Genomic DNA, 20,820 nt, shown 5'->3' on the forward strand with positions numbered 1-20,820 from the left:
GGAAGTTTGCGGCTGGCACAGGACAGGGTTAATTGGAAAGATATGGGATAGGCATTTGCCCTGCAGTGGGCATAGTCAGGCAGATGATGAAACTTGAAAAGCATGCAGGTGTGCTGTGCAGTCTTTCACAAAGTTCACGAACAAAGCCCGCATCTAAAACAAAGCAGAGGGAGCAAGTATATAAGATATGAAACTAAACAAAGCGAACTGCGGCAAAGCAAGCGAGGAAATTTGCGCTCGAACATTTAAGAAGAAAGGTCGAAATATAGTAAAACCAGTGTCGGAGGAGAGGCAACGTGTCCTTGCACAAATCGAGCATGGGTCTGAGGTCTGAAGTAATACCGAATACAGCTTCAACCAAAACAACGGCGTAGTTTGCGTTTTACAGTACACACGCCCCATGCTTCCTTCGATGAAATCGGAAAAAATGGCACCCGCACGCAAAAATTGGTTCGTGAGTTAGGGTATGATTCAGGTAGCCACCCTAATTAGGATGCCTCGATGCACGTGCGCCTAACTCCGCATGTGTATCGAGGCACTACTAGGAAGGGATGCAGCGCTAACAAACAACAAAACAAAGGTAAGTACATGCTTGAGTTTTGTTCGCGCTACATCCTTTCTTATCAGGGTGAACCTACTTGCGGATCCACGCTCCTCCTTCATCCTATCTAGTGTGGGTTGCCGCACAGCTGCTAAGACGTGAGCTTTCAAAGAACCAAATTAACGCTAAACAGCACAGAACGACGAAGAATGTCTAACATACCATCGTCGTCGCTGCTCTCTTCAGCGGCTTGATTGCCGGTGGTGTTAATGTGTCTCCGTGCACTGAACACCGTCAACCGTTTGTTGCGGCGGCCGGCTTCAGCACGCATCAGTCTCCGGTCACGATAAAAACATTCGTTGCGCAGCTCGCAGGATGCTCCCGACAGCGTGCATGGCATGGAGCTCATGGCGCAACGACCGCTAAACGTTGCAAAAGACGCCTCAGCGACAGCGCGTACAACACGCGACAATTTGAAATCGGCTCCCCTGTAGAGCCACCGTTGACCGTTAGTGGCGCTGGTGGCACTGTGGGTATAGAGTAATTATGCGGGCACTGCGCAGCATTCTTTGAAAGAAGTAGGTAGGTAGTATGCGCCGCTGCATGTAACTGTTTTGAAGAAATGTGCATGTGTGTTATGAGAAAAGACAATAACTACCTAATAGTAAAAAACTAGCCAGTAAATACAAAGAATGTTGCACTCACTCCTATTAGTTGCTTTGCGGACGTTCAACTGGACGTTTGCTCACAAAATGACGTTATGCTGCGGCGGCGCCACGAACTAGTCCTAGAAGGGCACGGTCGTGAGAAGGATCGGCGGCATCCCGTCAGTATATCAACTCTATGCATACCGTAGGTGGCACAAGCAGGCCTTTCAGCCACCTTTGCAATGTTGGCGGCTCCATGGAGGAACTTGACGCAATGTTCCAGAATGGGGTCTGGTTCCGCCTCCCGCCGCGCCTCGATGGGGTCGCTACTGCCCACCACTGCTTCAGTGTACTAGAATATACATTTGCCGTCCGCCTTTCATACAAAAGGAAAGCGCGCGCTCGACAGACAGACAGAGACGCTCGCTCCCAGTCCGCGCTAGTCCGGCCATGAGTAGCAATTGCCGAACCGTGATGTCTCACCCCTTGCTCTTTATGCAAAGACCGCGTAATCAGCCTCCGAGAGGTCTCATGGAACGGATTAACTTCCGAGCGCGGTCGACTTCAGTCCGGCTGTGCATGGCCTCATGTACCGCATGTTCCGCATTTATCTGTCCGGGTTGTAAAAAAAAAATTATCCTACGCAAACTACTAGCGTATTTGGACTCAACCACCGGCCACAAGGGAGCAGATAGTCTGCGTTTTTTTTTTTTACTTGACGGCAGATTTGACAGGCTCTGCCACCTGGGGTACTGCGACCTACCCCAGCTCATAGGGTTTCTTATTAACTAGAGGGAAAGCTGGCGGCGCTGCATCTGAACCTCCATGGGCGCGCAAAGCATCTTGGGGCGATGAGCTACTTGGTGCGGGACAGTAGGTTTCTTCAGGAACACAGAGTGATGTAGCTGAGATGTCCCATTCCGCATCCACGGTGCGCTGCGCGCGCAGACGACTTCGGCGTAACAGTAGTTTGCAAAACTATAGTAGCGAAATGCAACAACACACGACTCCAATAAAATGTTTTTGTTTTTCGAAATGTTTTGGGAAAACCTTTTAAAAAGTTGAGACGACAACATTTTTTCCAAAAACATATTTCTTTTTAAAAATGTGCCTGTTAAGTACGAAATATTGGCTTTTGTGGTCTGCAATGCTTGGCCAATAGCAGAGCAAGCCATCGTTTTTTTTTTCAGCAAACTTGCATTTACATGCTGTTCTGCTCGTTTGTTGCAATTTATAGACAGGATATTGAATGACAGGACATTCTTGATTATCGAACAACGTTTGTTTTTCATTATTTTTTGGCCAAAAGTTGTGGTTCTGCAGTCGATAGCTTTCCGCCCCACGATGCTTAGAGCGCCCATGGTGGTACAGGTGGTCTCGAGGAAGCTCCATGCAAACTCCCATAGGCGGGGCGCCAGCTTTTCCTCTAGTTAATAGTAGGAAACTCTATGCCCCAGCTTCCCCAGCTCCGAGCAGGGACATTGGTTGCCTCGCAGTTCGCCAGATGGCGCAGCTTCGACAGAAATTCTGCGCGCAGACGGCTGCGTTAGAGCAGAAAGGTGGGCGAGTTGGTTTAGGTGCATGGTGGAAAAAGCACGTAAAGACGAGAATCACGACTTCAGTTTTTCGCTGATTCTGGGTAACCCAGTCAAGTTCCGATGTTGAATTATTTATCAAAAAAAAAAAAACGCCGACAATCATAACCTACTTTGTCGTAATGGTTGAGCCCAAAGAGCCAGTAATTTCCGAGGAGAATTTTTTACAACCCCGACAGATAAATATGAAACACCCGGTAGGGACTATTGCGTCGCTCAGAGGAAATCGGGAAAAAAATCCGTTGGCGTATCCGCTCGCATGTTCGGGCTCAAATTTCCCACAGAGGTGACATTTTTCGGTCAGTTTTGTTTTGAACTGCGTTTGGGTGGTTACTTGCCTGATTCGGTCATGATTAATCGAAAATCTTTATCGTCTCCTGTGGCGGCGAATCACAACAGCAAAATTTGGCAGCAATAGTACCGGTAGCGCCACCTCGCGCCCATCGAACGAACAAGCGCTCTACATTTCTACCGCTGATTGATTGATTGATTGATTGAAAAACTTTTATTGCCGCCAGGAAAACGTTTCTCTGCGGAGAAACGCAAGAGGGAGAAAGCGGTAGGGTGGTTGGTTTGAAAGTCCTGTCTCGACTACGTAAACAAAATCAACTCAACGGAGTCACCTGATGAAATTAGTGCATCAGTATCAAGGCACCACAGAAGAGTTCTTAACGGAACTACTAGATCGATACTTAAACGCAAGCCCAGAAGGGCCGCTGCCAGACTATCAAGGGACACCAAACGAGCGATTAGACGCCGAAATCATGGAGGCGGAGGTGTAGTTTGCCACGGGCCAACTACGCACCACGTCCGCAGCCGGGCCCGACGGTGTTACTAACAAAGCTCTCAGAAACTTGGACGCGGAATCAGTGAGAACTCTCACTGATATCATGAACAAGTACCTGAAAGAAGAAAACAAGCCACAAGAATGAAGACATGCAAAGATTACATTCATTCCAAAGTCAGGCAAGAAGTTGTGCATAGAGAATCTACGCCAAATTTCTTTGACATCCTGTTTAGGAAAATTAATGGAGCATGTAGTTCTCAACCGCCTACAAGAATACGCCGAGTACAATAATTTACTTCCAAACTACATGCTAGGCTTCAGGGCTAATCATTCCAACGAAGATGTTATGCTGCTGCTCAAGGCAGACATATAATAGACCCAGAACGTCGCAGAGGAACAAAGCCATATTAGGCTCGGATTTAAACAAGGCTTTCGACAGCGTCACGCACGATGATATTAACCCAGAAGAAAGAACTATCAATCACATAAAGTCGTTTTTGAGTAACAGAACAGCAGAGCTAGCAGCGGCAGAGATCAAATCACATCCTATATCACTAGGAGGTAAAGGAACGCCTCAAGGTTCAGTCCAGTCACCTTTCCTTTTTAACCTCTCACTAATCAAAATTCCTCCTAAATTAGCAGCCCTCCCGGGGCTGCAACACACATTCTACGAAGATGGTACCACTTTATGGACCACAACTGGGAGCGATGGTCAGATAGAGTATATCTTGCAACAAGTTGTAGAAGCAGTAGGAGACCTGGCGGGTAAAGCAGGGCTGACCTGCACGCCTTCCACGTCCGAATTATTCGTAATCAGAGACACACCAAGAGGCTGTCGAACCAAAAATGATAAACCTCCGTCTCCACTTAACATCTGGGTGGACGGGCTCCCTGTAAAGGAAGTTGAATCTATAAGAATCATGGGACCCTTACTTCAGTCAAACAGGAAGAACAAGGAGACATTAGGAAGTCAAGACAACGACCAGCACGACAATAAGACTAATCAGACGAACTGCCAAGATTAGGAGTGAAGGAGAAAGAACTCTGCAGAATAGTACAAGCATTTGCACTAAGCAGGCTTGTCTACGCACTCCCATACTTAAAATTACAGAGCACTGAGAAAGCCAAAGTAGAGGCTATATTTAGACACGCATACAAGGTTGTATTAGGGCTACCGAACTGTACCTCTATCGAAATACTCCGGGACATAAGCGTACACAACACCCTAGACGAACTTAAGGAAGCACACTTAACAAAGCAACGAGGCCGGCTTTCCCGCACCAAAGCAGGAAGGGCCATGCTTGATCGCCTAGGACTAGGCATCGAGCTGCCACCACTAGATGCCAAGACACAAATACCTAAACGCATCGCTCAGGCAATAGTAGTCACGCCACTATCTAAGAATACACATCCTGCTCACGACGAGGGGAGAAGGAAAGCTAGGGGAAAAACTCTACGCAGAATGTACAGCCAACATGAACAACCGGTTTGTGTAGATGCCGTAGAATAGCCACAGAAACAGGCGTTCGCATTAGCGGCGGTGGACACGCAAGGCAGATTGATAGTTGCCGGAACTACTAAAACGAGATCCTCATAAAAGGCAAAAGGGGCGGCTATCGCCCTTGCCATCATTAAAACCAACGCTGATACTATACTCAGCGACCCTAAACTCGCTATACGCAATTATGCGAGCGGCAGAATTTATCAGGCAGCAATCGACATATTGTGTCAAACGAAACGTTTAAACCTATTGAGTTGATTTGGGTTCCTGCTCACTCGGGGAACCCTGGTAACGAAGAGGCACACATCAAAGCTCGAGTATTCGTCAGCCGAGCAGGGGACGCGATAGGTACTGAGAGTTTCTCGAATAACGGCGTATAGCATCATATCACGACATTACTAATCATTTTAAACTAGAAAGGAGAATATTCCCTCCTTCAGGCAAAACCTTAGGTAAGGAGCAGGAGACAACCTGGAGGGGACCCCAGACTAGATCCTTAATGACTCCTTACTTAGTATCGAAATTCTACCCCGGTGATTATACGACCCAGAATGTCCTCTAAATGGCGAAATAGCCACTTACCATCACATGTTGTGTAACTGTAAAGAGGAGCTTTCACCGGAATCTCTAATATACAAGTTCCTACTCTCCAGCAGTGGTAGGCCGTGTTGGTCAGCTCAGACCTGGGCGTTCAAACCCGGGCCATTGAATGGGCTACTCAGGTCGCTGTCAGCCGTGGACTGATGATATCCACCTAGCACGGATCATCTGCATTTTGCCTTTTCTGGCGAAGTATCTGTTTTGCAATCCAAAATGGAAATTGAGCGCAGAAAATATTGTTTACATGCGACTTTGCCCATCCCCGCACCTCGCCTTTCTCCGCAGCGTACCCACCTTAGCATAGCATAGAAAAACTTTATTGAGTTCAGATCAAGTGCCAGAAAGTACCTCATTTAGCTTCGCTGACTAGCACCATCTGCTCAAGCTGCGAAATATTCTAGCGCCGTAACGTCGAAAAAGGTCCGGTACCTGCCGCATCACGAAAGTAAGCGACAAGTTTGCAACGCTCGCAACACCGGACATCGCGAGGCTACTGCAACGGTGCCGGTGCACCGGTGCACAACGGCGCTCTCAGTGCGCCATTCCAATCGAAGCTGCAGTGGACGACGCTTCGGAATTGGCCGGCGCTATGGTACATGGTCCATGGCACATGGCACGCTATGGCACAGCGCTGTGTGTGTCTATACTCGTCTTGGTCCCTTGTCCTGTTTGCGCTATTGCCACGAAAGAGATCTACTCACGGCACTGCCTCTATGATAACCCCATTGTATCTTATTAAAAGAGAGATATGATCGATTTTAGCGATGCCTGATTGGAAACGTAGCTACCGTACAAGCCGACCATGTCAGCCCCACCACACCATTGGCAGCAGCTGCTATGCGGCTGTGTAGAGAAACTTGCTTGTATCGCCGCTATCACTGCTACCAGCAACTCGATCAGTATATATGGGTCGTCGATCTACAAGAAGGATTTATATTTGACATTGTTTTATCCCAAGGCTTAATATTCACTGGAACAGCAAATTTTAGCGCGCTCTCCTGTCGCGCGCCAGGGATCCGCCGTAGATAAGGTGTTGGCTTAGCGCGGCGGTTTACGGTGGTGGAAGTATAGCGCTGCCACTGGAAGGCATCGTCGGACGGCACTTCATTTGTTGCATCCAAAGGGCCGTTGGTTGCCGTAACCGGGTACGGTGGCTCCGAGATGTGTGATAACGGTGAATCGTGATAACTGCAGTCAAGTTGCCCCGCCGCGGTGGCTCAGTGGTTAGGGCGCTCGACTACTGATCCGGAGTTCCCGGGTTCGAACCCGACCGCGGCGGCTGCGTATTTATGGAGGAAAAACGCTGAGGCGCCCGTGTGCTGTGCGATGTCAGTGCACGTTAAAGATCCCCAGGTGGTCGAGATTATTCCGGAGCCCTCCACTACGGCACCTCTCTCTTCCTTTCTTCTTTCACTCCCTCCTTTACCCTTCCCTTAGGGCGCGGTTCAGGTGTCCAACGATATATGAGACAGATACTGCGCCATTTCCTTTCCCCCCAAAACCAATTATTATTATTAGTCAAGTTCGGTAACCACGGTTAGGCTGTTCGTGTGGCTGGGGACCCGTCGACCGTGTTCATTGCTTTGATTTTTAGCCGCGCCGGAATAGTCGCCGCCATCGGAAACAAATGAACACGAGTGTCCCTAAGATGGCCCCGAATATATTTGTGCTAGTATCAAACACAAGAAAGGCGACACGATCGCTGACGACGCAGCTTGGCGATGCTTTAGAATAACACATGTATACCTTTTGTGTTATTGAAAGCGACCGAGATTACGGGCGCGAATGAGAAACGAGCGGCCTCTCGCGCGCTCTTCACAAAGCTGGCTGCTATTCGACGCAGTGAAACAACACTGTGCCTTTCCGTCGGAAACAACTCAGCTGGGCTTAGGCCAGTCTCTTTATTAGTAAGAAACATGCTGTCATTTCACGTTGTCCGTGTGCCGGCGATGCCTCGTTTCGGTGCGCGTCTCACACCTCCCTGGCTGCAGACAGGCACACAGCAGCATGCTGGCATCGCGACTCCAGCCGTTGCCGCCGGTTTCTCGGCGGTGGTGGTGGAGAAGGGGAGGGCACAGAAAGCAACAATGTCGTTCGTAGAGGTATCGCCGGGCGCCGTGGTTCAGTGCGGCTCAAGAGCAGTCCGGCTGGCAGGCCACCTGCATGCCCTAGCGAACGTGGCGTTCGCTCTTTATAATGCACATGCTCTCATTTGTTAAAAGCGCTGACATGAAAATTCAGGAGCAACGAGGCCTCAGTGGCAAGAAAAACGAAATGCGAGGCGGGGTTAGCGCCAACTTCAACACGTGAGGAACTGTCGTTAGAACTGTATTGGTATCGATGCAGGTTTAAATATGTATATTTTCATCCGGAAAATACCATCTGCAAAAAAGACTGGCGCCTTAGCGTTTTTATGGAGGAAAAACGCTAAGGCGCCCGTGTGCTGAGCGATGTCAGTGCACGTTAAAGATCCCCAGGTGGTCGAAATTATTCCGGAGCCCTCCACTACGGCACCTCTTTCTTCTTTCTTCTTTCACTCCCTCCTTTATCCCTTCCCTTACGGCGCGGTTCAGGTGTCCAACGATATATGAGACAGATACTGTGCCTTTTCCTCCCCCCCCCCCCCAAAAAAAACAATTATAATTATAAAAAGACTCATCAGGCATTCGGAAAACGGGAATACGGCATCGCTTTACCAAGGCGAGAGGTAAGCGCAGTAGCCGTTACGGATGGGCTGGTGCTGTTTACTCGTTCGGCCATTTTTTTATTTTCTGGTGTATGCCCCCGCCTCCACCTCGTGATGTCACAGTGCAAGCACAGCCTTGCAAGTGCAGTGAGTATATATAGGGTCTTGAGGATAGCAGTGCAAAACGAGGACGAAAGAAAGAATAATAATAATAATAATAATAATAATAATAATAATAATAATAATAATAATAATAATAATAATAATAATAATAATAATAATAATAATAATAATAATAATAATAATAATAATATTAATAATAATAATAATAATATTAATAATAATAATAATAATAATAATAATAATAATAATAATAATAATGATTGGTTTTGGGGGAAAGGAAATGGCGCAGTATCTGTCTCATATATCGTTGGACACCTGAACCACGCCGTAAGGGAAGGGATAAAGGAGGGTGTGAAAGAAGAAAGGAAGAAGAGGTGCCGTAGTGGAGGGCTCCGGAATAATTTCGACCAACTGGGTTTCTTTAACGTGCACTGACATCGCACAGCACACGGGCGCCTGAGCGTTTTTCCTCCATAAAAACGCAGCCGCCACGGTCGGGTTCGAACCCAGGAACTCCGGATCAGTAGTCGAAAGAAAGAACACAGGACGAAGTTTACTGATATAGCGCGACTTTCCTATTGTTCAGCTGGAAGTCAGCGCTTGTGTGTCAACTCGTCTCAGTTCTCGTTCACTGCTGTGATGCGCTGCATCTTCACAGATCAACAAAAAGCCCAACAATGCCCTTTCTGTGTAGCAGGAATCGTGTCCTAAAAATGGTCGATCATGAGTTTTAACCAATTTATACGTTAATGTTCGTGCTTTTACTTTATTAACTTTCTCTTGTTTTACTAGACCATTGCGGGCGAGAATGTCAATGCCCACTTTCGACTATGCTTGAAACCTCAAGAGCACTTGGGGAATCATGATCGGGCCAAGCAGGAACCGACTCGACAGCGCTTGAAAGTGGCCATGTGACAACCTCTGATCTGCATTGAATTCGATGAGCATTGACTCAATGAGGATCGAAACTGCCCGTGTGACAGAGGTATAATTAAAGTAGAAGTTCGAATTTAGCAAGCTGGAAATAACAAGTTTCCACTGTTAAAAGGGCTGCAACTCCTTGTTCTCCCAATGGCGCTATGGGCATGCTACTAATCCCTACAGTATCGCAGAGCTGTCTAAGAAACAAGATCCGTTAGCAAAGAAAGTGTAATGAAGATGATGTGTATTTCCCGAATGTTAAAGAAATGACAGGGTGATAAGACCGCTGGCTGGCTTTTTTCACACTGGTGAGTGCTAAGGTCGGCATTTCATTGCCACACCACTTCGGCCTTCACAAAGTCAGCTGAGAAGACAAGCTTACTGCACAGTCTCCCCTTCCTCAATCTTCTTCTTGGGCTCATCGTGGACGTTCTGGAGCTTGGATATCTCCTGACCCTATAGAAGTTGCACGTAGGAGAAAAATAAAATGCACACAAATTAGTCTTGGTTGAGGCCTTGTGTGCAGATAAGAAAAGATAGCAGACGGTTGAATAAAGCATGGCTAAGCGCGGAGTATCATGCAGTAGCACTAGTTATGATGGGCACGCAAGGTCCTTACATGCTAAATGCATTTGACCTAAAGGCCTTTACCACGAAAGCATTTACCATGAAGGCCTTCACCCTTAAGATCTTTACAGTAAGGCGTTTGACCTAAAGGCCTTCCCCATGAAGGTCTTCACCCTGGTGTACCCTTCAACCAGGCCTGCCAGTTGTGCACACCTGGCAAAATGCCCACAACCCGGTGCGTAGGTGGACCGCCTGCCACAAAGCAGGCTTCAGGGACATACGTACGTATGCCCGGAATCAGAAAGTGTGCCTAGTAGTGCTATCGCACTAAAATGAAAAACGCTGCGGGCTTTATTTTTTTTGGCACGGCAAGTGAGCGAAAAAAATTTATAATTTGTTTTGAGGAAACGGCGCAGTAACTGTCTCACTTATTTCGATGAACACCCGAACCGCGCCGTAAGGAAGGTATAAAGAAGGGAGTTAAAGAAGAAAGGAAGAAAGAGGTGCCGTAGTGGAGGTCTCCGGTATAATTTTGACCACCTGTTGATCTTTAACGTGCGCTGACATCGTCCAGCGCACGGGCGCCTTTTTGCGTTTCGCCTCCATCGAAATGCGGCCGCCGCGGTCGCGTTAATAATTAATAATTGGTTTTTGGGGAAAGTAAATGGCGCAGTATCTGTCTCATATCTCGTTGGACACCTGAACCGAGCCGTAAGAGAAGAGGTAAAGGAGGGAGCGAAAGAAGAAAGGAAGAAAGAGGTGCCGTAGTGGAGGGCTCCGGAATAATTTCGGCCACCTGGGGATCTTTAACGTGCACTGACATCGCACAGCACACGGGCGCCTTAGCGTTTTGCCTCCATAAAAATGCAGCCGCCGCGGTCGTGTTCGAACCCGGGAACTCCGGATCAGTAGACGAGCGCCCTAACCACTGAGACACCGCAGTCGCGTTTCGAAGCCGAGTATACTTCGGCTCAGTAGACGAGCGCTTTAACCACTGAGCCACAGCGGCGGGTACAAGTGACTGGCAAGAAAAGAAAAATACCTGGCTCTCCAGCCCCTCTACCAGTGAGGCACAAATGTCTCGGTGAGACTCAGGCGTTGAGTTGGCCGAGTGCTTGAACAAGGACAGCTCCTGCAGCGCACATACGCAGAATGTATTAGAACAGGTTTTTTTTTGTGTGTGTGTGCAATGTGGGGCACTGTTATAGTAAATGTAGACATCACAATGCAAATTACCCTGCGAAAGAAAAGAAGAAACTTCTAATTCTAGGCATGACGCTAGATAAGAATCAAGAATAGCTTTTCCCTCTGGCAAATGTTGACGAAGCAACATCGGTGGTATACAGCACAATGCAATAGTGCTGCTGGTGTAACCTGCTTTTGCAGAATATAATTACTCGATGGACCAAATTCACAATTCGTGAAGTCTGCTTGTGCATATTACACTTTCGAGTAGCACCCACACCACACAAGAGTCTTCAATAATGGTGTCCTTGGCGCGGGGGCACCGACGGGCACATTTAATGGCATTAGCAGTACGTCAAAAGCATATTTAATCGCAGTCATCTTTGTGCCCATTGACAAAGTACCAAGTTAGCCACAACTCATTCGCATGCGAAATGTCCATGGCACTCTTGCTTGTAGTGCTCTCGAGCAATGGCATATTTATCTGACACAACGCCTTTTTTCTAGTTACTACTTTTTTTACTAGTTACGGAGCAAATCCGTAACATGCAGCTGAAATAGGCAGCTTTGCAGGTAAGAATTATCCTAGCTATATAACAAAGTACTGCACGCCAAATCCCCTCCTGGTGTTCATTCTTGAGTTCAATGATCCTCAGCTCGAAGCCCCTCTCGAGTGTTGGAACCTTTGCCTTGAGCTCCTTGATGCGAGACGGGCTTTCAGCCAGCGCGTGCTCCTCACCCAGCTTTCTGACAGCCTTTTCCACGGGCTTTAGGGAAAGCCAGGAGACAATACCAACATGCACATGAAAATAGTGGTAATATGAGGGACCTGCATTCCCCAGACAGCCACTTCTAACCACGTTTTTATTTGTGCGTTTTACTGATGAGTAGTTTCTGTGCAAAGTTTTCTGGCATAGTAACAATCTTGCAGCCTGCAAAGTCACATATTCAACACCAGTATCTGCATTGTGCGTACAGACCAGAGGAGGGAGGGTTAAAGCACAGAATAGAGCCTGTGCCAACCCCCGCAGTGCCGTCATGGTACTGTCACAATTCCTCGCAGAGGTATGGCTGATACAGCGAGTTTCTTTTAAAGCAATGTTTACTCAAAACAATGTGAAACTAAATATTTTCCAGTGCAATCGGTGTTGAAGCCTTTAGAAAGTAATGTTTTACTTCTGAGCACTTTGAGCTGAATGTGTCACAGAAACAATGTTCAAGTTTCCGTTTCACGGCGACAGTATTTGTACAAGTTACTATCACATAAAACGAGAACGTCAATGTTGCCATGAAATTATTGCCTTCCCCTACAGGCGTGCCATAATCATTGCCCCCATGATTAGCAAAAAATGTGGAGAAGGGTGCGGGAGTGTGGCAGATATTTTCACTCTTCAGACAGTGTATTAAAGGCCCCAGAAAGGGGTGTTTGAGCTTGGCTTTGAAATGCTTGCACTGTGCAGAGTGCAGGCCACCGAGCGTCCATGCCGCGTACGTCACCTCAGAAGCGAGCGGGAAATTTACAATACTTTTTTTTTTAAATATCCGCTTTCTCACCTCGGGGCGACGCGCGGTGTCGGGCTTTCGCGCGGAAACCTGGCATACGTCGTCACGTCGGTCGTGCAATTGACGTCAGCAGCCGGGGGTTATCATTGGTTCACAGCGCCAAATTCTTTCAGACGTCACGCGCCACTACGGCCGCGGCCACTGCGCACGCGTCGCAACCCGCGGAAATAGGGGTTGGGCCGAGTCGGTGAGGCCGGCGGAGGAGCGCCGCCGTTTTGGCTTGCGAGAGAGGAAAAGGCCCGAAGACACGGAAGTTCAAATTTTTTCTGCATATAACTCAGCTTCGACAAAACGCATTAAAAAATTTTGCTGGAGAATAATTATGGAGCGGCGTCCTTTAACATCCCAGGCATATCGCAACTTTATTGAGAGCCCTTTTCTGGGACAATTTAACTGATGATTTGGAAATCATGATTTAGAAAGTCACTGTATATTCAAAATAACCACTTTGAGAATCCGACAGGACAGCAGCTTGGGCATGTTGGTTAATCATTTGTGATGGAACAGCGCAAAACACCGGGACAGGAGACAAGCGTTTGTCTCCTGTCCCGGCGTTTTGCGCTGTTCCATCACGAATTTAGCATCCGAGACGGCTTAAGTGTACATGCTGACCTAGCTGCTCATTTTCTACAGGAGCTATAGCTATGCATGCAAGTACACGATAGTACATTTCTCTTTATGCCTGCGAGCAAAAAGCTCAGAATTGCGAGTATATGTGCGAAAATTTTATACATCTGAGCCTGCTTACGCAAGCGCATGCTGAACACGAATACCGACCGCCATTCCAGAGCCTGGCGTTTTATGCGCTTGTCCCAAAATGGTGGTCGCGGAGGCGGTGTCTCCACCCTGTATGACATTGCACTACATCGAGGTTACATAGCATCCCGCCGCTGGTCACACCATCCATCGCTCAACAACAAAAGTTAACCCAGCAAGCTACTGAAGCCTTCGAGATTGGCTTTAAAAAGCAACGCAAGCAACAGCCGTGTACAAATCTGAGGTCTCGCGTAGCTGCCGTCACCATGCCACCGATAACACGGAAAGAGCCCTGTCTCCACGTTTATCCGGCCTCCCAGCTCGCACACCAATTTTACCCTCTTCACATCTCCAAAGAGATCATGCAGCCTCACAGGGGCATTGCCTGGTTGGACGCGTGCCCAGGCCACCCAGGCGCGTAGTTCAAATTATCGGTGGCGCAAACCATTACCGTTCGAATTAACAGGCTATATATTACATAGGCTCTAAAGCGGGGGCTACATGGGGCGTTTTTCTCCTGCGATTATCGCGTGTAGACAAAAAAAACGCGTCAGAGGGACGCTGGCCAGGCTACATGAGGCGTACAAGTGGCGAACGCCGCCGCAGTGTGGCCAGACAAGGCAAAAATGTTTTGGCCACCACTAAATGAACGATCAATGCTTATATGTTGTTTGCTTGTGTTATAATTATTAAATTAGGCAATAAATATCCTACAGTTATGTCTATACACATTTTCAGGTATGTTTAGTATTGTCTCGATATTTTTGTGGATGTTCAGCGGAGAGAGTTGGCCAGAACTGTTTCGTCTGGCGACCCTGTGCGACTGAAATGGCGGTGCGGATTGGGCAGACACTGTGCACTGCTTGTGGCTCTCGTTGCTGAAAACCAGTTTTGAAAAGAGTTTTCATTTACTTCGAGCGGACGGCAAGCAGGGAGATAACTGCGAGGGAGAACACGCCGCTTCTATTCTTGTGACCAAGGCCAGTGTGCATGGGGGCACATCGGCGTCTTCTGCTGTTAAATAAAAGATTATTGCTCATGAAAATGAGGGACATAGAAGACAAGCAGAAAATAAAGAGGAAATTTTAGATGCACCCCATCTGGCAATTAAGAAAGGAGGAGGGTGAATAACGCGCGCGAAGTGCTCAAGGGACGCTGAGACGGCTGGCCGCTGCCGCCGAATACAGACGGAAGTGAGTCCGGCAGGCACTTCCGGTAGCGTCTGACGCGCGCACGCCGCGTCAAAATCTAGCCGTTCCTGATCGGCGGCGGCGGGCGTTTTTCTTGACGCCGGGCGTCAAATCTGCGCCGTCGGGCGAAAATCGCCTCAAAAACGCTCCATGTATTCCGGGCTTAAAGGAGCATGAATGGATAAGTCGTACAGTTTTAAGGCGAAAGCCTTTAACGGCTCATACTCCCGGTTGAGATCCTGCCCGTCCTTTAAATCGCCAACTGAAAGTCACGACAACGGAAGTGACGTCATACCGTCCGTCCGTCCGTTACGCTCTTCAACTCGATAAGAAAAAAATCTTTGCGCACGACTGGATTCGAACCACCACCCTTCCGTTCTGCAGTCGAGCGTGCTAATGACTACGCTACTTCATGCCAATGCATATGCAGTTCTCCTTGTCTAGGACGCTGGAGTGTGCGGAAAGGCGTCGAATCGGACAGATGCCTCCCAAACGTCCTGCAGTGCCTACAGCATTTAAAAACAAGTTTGTACTTAACATCTTAACCCCATATCAATGACACAAGCAGCAACACCGCGCTAAATGCGTTCGCCTCACAGCACTTTAGGTCAACAAAGTGCCCCGCTGAAATTTTAATTATCCAGAGATTCGAATTAATAAAACAACAAACAAAACAAAAAGGAAAACAAAACAACAAGCAAGCACATAACGTACAACTGCTTACAGCACTTCACAGTCGCTACCACTGCACTCAACAAAACTGTGGTCAGCGTTTGACAGTAAACTGCTCCACAGTGGGCGCTTGTTTGGACTCGTCATGGTTGCCACATCACTACTGGCTGCCCGAAATTCCGCCATGCCAGTTTCAACATTTCCAGAACACAGTCGCTCATCTCTCTGGGCGTACTTGGTTAACGGCAAAACATTACTCCGTTCGCCGATACTTTTGTACAATCTTCTCAGTGCATGAAAGAGTGCAGGCCAAGGTCAGATATCCGAGGTTAGTGGTGCGACGCACATTTTAGGCGCATGCGCAGAATGGCAGCTGTCCACTGAAGAGTAGGAACAAGAAGACTGCGTGCGGTCCATCCAGCCAGCTCGGCCAGTGTCCAATGTATTTCGTATCAGCGAGTTTCGAGCAGTGAACACTACCAAATGGTAGTCAGGCACCAGCGAACTGCAGGAGGTCACTTTGGCCAGTGTGAAGCCATCATAACACGCACTAATTAAGTCTGAGTGCCACTGCTGTCTGCACAATGGTATGTGAAGCACCGAAGAGCAAGATTAAGCATCGTGTTGCTATCAGTGGGCTTGCACGCCTGTTATAAGCGGTGTAACGCTGCTTTACCAAGTGCACTTTGGTGTTAGAGTTTGCGGCGAACTCGGGCATTCTGACATAGCATTCCAGGCCTTCGAATTAAGCAGGCAGGTGCAACCTGCCAGCATAAAATATCCGCTAAAATTTGCATTAGAAATTACAGGACCGCAGAAATTAATTGAACTGCATGGAATCTTACATGGACTAATATCAAAGACACTTACTCCAAAATACGTCATTGCATTGTCTTGGCTGGAGATTCATAAAACATGCAGATTGAGAGAGACGAAGCTGATACAGACGGTATTGCATAATAGTAACTGTAGCACGAAGACATAAGCTACCGGTCGCGATGTTTACTGGGATATTTTCTCAGGCAATTTATTTTTAATAACACTGCCGACCGAGGCAGAGAGGAAAAAGAGAGAAGATGTACAAGTACACTCACCACCAAAAGTTTATAGAATGAAATTTTGGCAAAAAATACAATTCCTTAGCATTGCTCAAGATTGAATGATTCACTGCAATTTGCAAACCTGCAGAATTAAGGCTGCACAAGTCTTTTTTCCAGCCTCTGTGCAAAGATAACGATGAAGCCAAAATTTTTTGCCAATTACTGTGTTTCATAAACTTGACTGCCAGTGCACAAATGTGTTCAAGTAGTACTGAATTTGTCTCTTGATTTGGTGCATGCATAACCAGCTGTAATTGATACACCGCATAAAATGCTACACAGGATTCGGGAACAGAAACTGCGTGGGACAACTCACCGAGGTACTAGGGATACCAATGCCTTCAAGGTTGTATGCACTACAAAACTAGATGTCAAAGAAGACAATAAAAATTGTGCACTGCGCCGTGCAGAGCGTACAATAAGTGCCACATTCCAAATGCACATCTGCAAAACAGGCATGCCAAGAGAGCAGCACAGAAAGAAAATTTCTGTACGAACCCTGCAATCTGATGGTGGTAGTGGTTTTTTTATTAAAATAGTAAAAAGGAAGGAAAAGATTTTTGCTAGCCCCGGCATCTGCCATCGATACTGAAGTGCCTGAGCTGGGGCAGCGGAAATAAAGGATTGCAGGAAGAATGGAAAAATGAAATGAAAGAGGTGAGGGGACAGGAAGAGAGGAGAGGGAGAAGTAGTATACACAAACTATTTACACAATAAGAAATGTGTCCAGGTTGTGCGCGTGATTAGTTCATGTTGGAGGAATTAAAACACACGCGCACAGCACTGTGTTGGCTACAACTGGAGAGGGGTGTCCATTTATTAATCGTTCAATCAGCAGCAATCTGGTCAACTTGGAGTTCCGGTACGGGACGTGGAATTTTCTTTCGCTCAAAGAGCTCACGACATTGCCAGGCGACAAAAGTCCGTGGTTTATCTTGATGCCTGTGAACAAATTGGGAGTACAATCTCAGCCATGTTTTGGAGCTGAGAAATATAAAACAAATTCAAGCTCAGGGGTAACTAAATGATAAAAAAAGCATCATAAGACCAAGAACAGGACGGAAATGATTATCACAAGCGCTAGGTCTGACAAAATCAAGCACTAAAACTGCTATGCGTGTGTACAAGACACGATTTATGAGGAGATGCCGGCCTTCTGCAACACAAGCAACGTGGGCCAGGTGTCCTCCGGACCCCTTGAGCGAGGTATGCAGTAAGGCACATAGCAAAATGATGCATTTCTCTCAATGCATCATGTCACATATGACTGCTGGCCTTGAAAACACAGAGAGAAAAGCTGCAAATTCGAAAACTAACGCTATCAGAGATGACATAGCAGAGTAAAAGCTGCATAAAAACATCAATAAAAAAGGTCATGCACTGCAAGCGCAAGGTTTGAATGCGTTAGCAAGCAGATGACCACACTAACGACTGCTTGGCTATTTGCAAACGCCTTTCGTTGGCCATTGCAAACACTTCTTTTATCCGCTTTTAACTACTGCTTAGCCATTGCCACCACATCCTTGTTCACACCGCATCATTCTTCTTTTGTTGCATTTTTTCTTTATTTCTCTTGTTTTATTTTTTGTTTTAAATATTTTACCGTTTATTTGTTTTGTTTTGCTGCTGTTTTACTGCAAAGACTATGTTCACTTCTATCCAACAAGAAAGGCGGCACTCGTAATTCCTTAGAGGCTAAGTACTTGCTTACCACGAGGAATTCCCGAGTTCGAATCCAACTCCTGGAACTTTTTTTCTGCGACATTTTTCGGTTTGTGTGACGCCGAAGGACCACAAGGACATTGCTGAAATCTCTCACTGCGGGCAGTGGTGCTAGTACATTAAAAAAAAATCGATTTAAACCTCTGACATTGCAGGCAGTGCGACAGCAATGCGTCTTTTCTATGCTTCTACCAACTGCTTCCATCTGTCACTGCAGTTTGACAACTGTGCCTATTGCTATTGTGGCGGCTCGTGCAGTTCTGTACTGCCGGCGGAGTCGATCATCAAAAACTACTAGCTGAAACATTGAAACATCAGTGACCAACCTTCCTTGAACCTCTCGCCAACTGCCTTGGTCTTTCCAGCCCGTTCAGAACCTGCAAGATCTACAAAATTCATTTTTGCCACCGTCGTGGCGCCTCCGCTCTCGTTTTGTTGCTCCACTGTCAGTGTCAGGATGGCATGAGACCGCGAGGAGCAGATATTCATCTTGGTGGCCGCAGTGATCCGGGATGCAGAGCCGATGCCAACCAGGCTGACAGTCTCATCTGCGGTCGCCACTTTGTGTTCAGTCAGGTTGGTAACCTGCACACACAAAAGAAGAGTTAAAAAGAAGAAAGCTTGTTGCACGAGCACGTCTTCGTGAGAAGGGTGAAAACTGCAAATGGGAACGAACGCAGCAAGAGACAGAACTACACTCCCCCCCCCCCCCCTCCCAAAAAAAAAGGAGCCCCAAGCAAATCGGAAGCGCCATGAAGAGTTCAAAAGTGTGCAGAATAGGCCACGAAACAAGCACAGCCAAGGTATGTTTTGCATACTGCACAGAAATTCAGTCACATTACTTAGAGAGTGTAGCAGAATGAGCAGAAACCATCTTTTTACTGATGTGGGAGCCCTGAAATATGAACTACTTGCTCAGCCAAGTACTACATTTTCCTTGCAGATGAAATTCAAGTCGCATGCTATTTATCATGCAGTTTGTGCAGGGATTTGGAATATAGTAGTGGAATCTCACCTTTACTGTACCAGTCTTGTCCTCCCGAATTGCAAGTGGCTCCCGCCTTTTGCTGTTTGAGAGCAAGTCGAAAATTTCTTCTTGATATATCTGCGAGAAATTTGCAACAGCAATAAATCCACAAGAAGCCAGTTTGCCCGCTACAGACATGATGCAACATCCTCCATTTACATTTATTTCTGAACAACACGACAGCATGAAGAAAGGCTGCATTTGAATGTTGAAATGCTAGGTTACGGGGATTTTACAGCTAACCAATGAATGCAAAAGATCCTCAAGGTGCATAAAGCATGCGGTGGCACTTAGTAAGCGATAAGCTTGCATGCAAATCAGAGTGAGGAACAAGTGATGCCAAACAAAAATTTTCAACGGCTAAGCTTGCGGCTTGATTGATGTCCATGCTAAGTTTGGGCATGAAATCCATCACGATCGCACTTGGCTTCGTGCATGGCTCAGTCTTGTTGCTGCTTATGCTTTCGCTCCCAGTCAGGGGTATGAAACTCCAGTTAGTATCGTTTTCAACTACTTTAGTGCACCTAATGTCCGGAGGACTCGCATTTAAAGCATATCCTGCGCATGCAGCACTCATGTCTCATTTTGAAAATGTCCAATAATTTCACGAAATGCGCTTAAGACGCACAATTGTTTGCATTTTGGAAAGCGAGAGCAGGCACAAACTGTGGCGGTAGCCGAATTGTCCAAGGCATCGGAAAACAAAGCTGTTATGTTTGCGCCGGCAGTGGTTAACATACCGCTCAGGGACCAAGTTTTTTCCAAACAAGTTCTTTTTTTCTGCCTGGCTCTAAGGAGAGACAAACCATAATCGCCAATTAGGCAGAACAGCTTTAACAATTTCTTTGGGAGAAAGGAAATGGCGCAGTATCTGTCTCATATATCGGCGGACACCTGAACCGCGCCGTAAGGGAAGGAATAAAGGAGGGAGGGAAAGAAGAAAGGAAGAAATATGAGCTGTAGTGGAGGGCTCCGGAAAAATTTCGACCACCTGGGGATCTTTAACGTGCACTGACATCGCACAGCACACGGGTGCCTTAGCGTTTTGCCTCCATAAAAACGCAGCCGCCGCGGTCGGGTTCGAGCCAGGGTACTCCGGATCAGTAGTCGAGCGCTCTAACCACTGAGCCACCGCGGCGGGTCGCCATAAAATATTGTGGTTTTGTTCAGTATGCACTGGCTGATGTCACAAAATACAAACGTTCATGTTTTGCAAAAAACACACTCACCTCCAAGAACGAGACACGCACAAGAAAAGATTTCCCTGTGGTTGCTGCTATGTGCTTGAAGATGTCCCCAATTGCCCTGGGGGGGGGGGGGGGGGGGGGGGGGGGGGATTCCTGCATCGTCAGCATTTGATGAGAAGCGAATTCCAATCGTGCACGTTTTCCCGGAACCCGTCTGGCCGTAGGAAATTATGGTGACGTTAAATCCTAGAACACAGAGCAGGCAGTCACGGTTTCAAACATTTTCATGGTCATGAACTCGTTACATATTATACAGCTAGATGAAGCAAGGACGATGGGAAAAGGGGTTTGTCAGAATGTGCGAAAAGCAAAAATTGCCAACACTCACTGAAACCAATGACAACACAGGATACACGTCGTCCACTGCATAGTTGGGTGCAACGCTGGTGA

General features: G+C 47.2%; 2 protein-coding genes across 3 annotated transcripts in view; both read right to left on the minus strand.

Moving 5' to 3' along the window:
* LOC144124944 (uncharacterized) overlaps positions 1-1,025 on the minus strand; it is a 32,777-nt gene extending 31,752 nt beyond the window's left edge. For both annotated transcript variants that reach the window (XM_077657908.1, XM_077657907.1), the window contains exon 1: positions 764-1,025. In XM_077657908.1, the coding sequence (XP_077514034.1) occupies positions 764-950 (187 nt within the window). In that variant the 5' untranslated portion in view covers positions 951-1,025. The remainder of the gene's footprint in view (positions 1-763) is intronic.
* A 16,041-nt stretch (positions 1,026-17,066) lies between these two features.
* On the minus strand, positions 17,067-20,508 carry LOC144124138 (chromosome-associated kinesin KIF4B-like; the record flags this gene model as incomplete). The annotated part of the gene is made up of 4 exons (XM_077656799.1): positions 17,067-17,376; positions 18,483-18,741; positions 19,172-19,261; positions 20,413-20,508. Coding segments are annotated over 4 exons (639 nt in total), but the record flags the coding sequence as incomplete, so codon positions are not given.
* Positions 20,509-20,820: the final 312 nt, after the last annotated feature.

This window comes from Amblyomma americanum, chromosome 3 (genome assembly GCF_052857255.1).
Source record: "Amblyomma americanum isolate KBUSLIRL-KWMA chromosome 3, ASM5285725v1, whole genome shotgun sequence".
Taxonomy (NCBI): domain Eukaryota; kingdom Metazoa; phylum Arthropoda; class Arachnida; order Ixodida; family Ixodidae; genus Amblyomma; species Amblyomma americanum.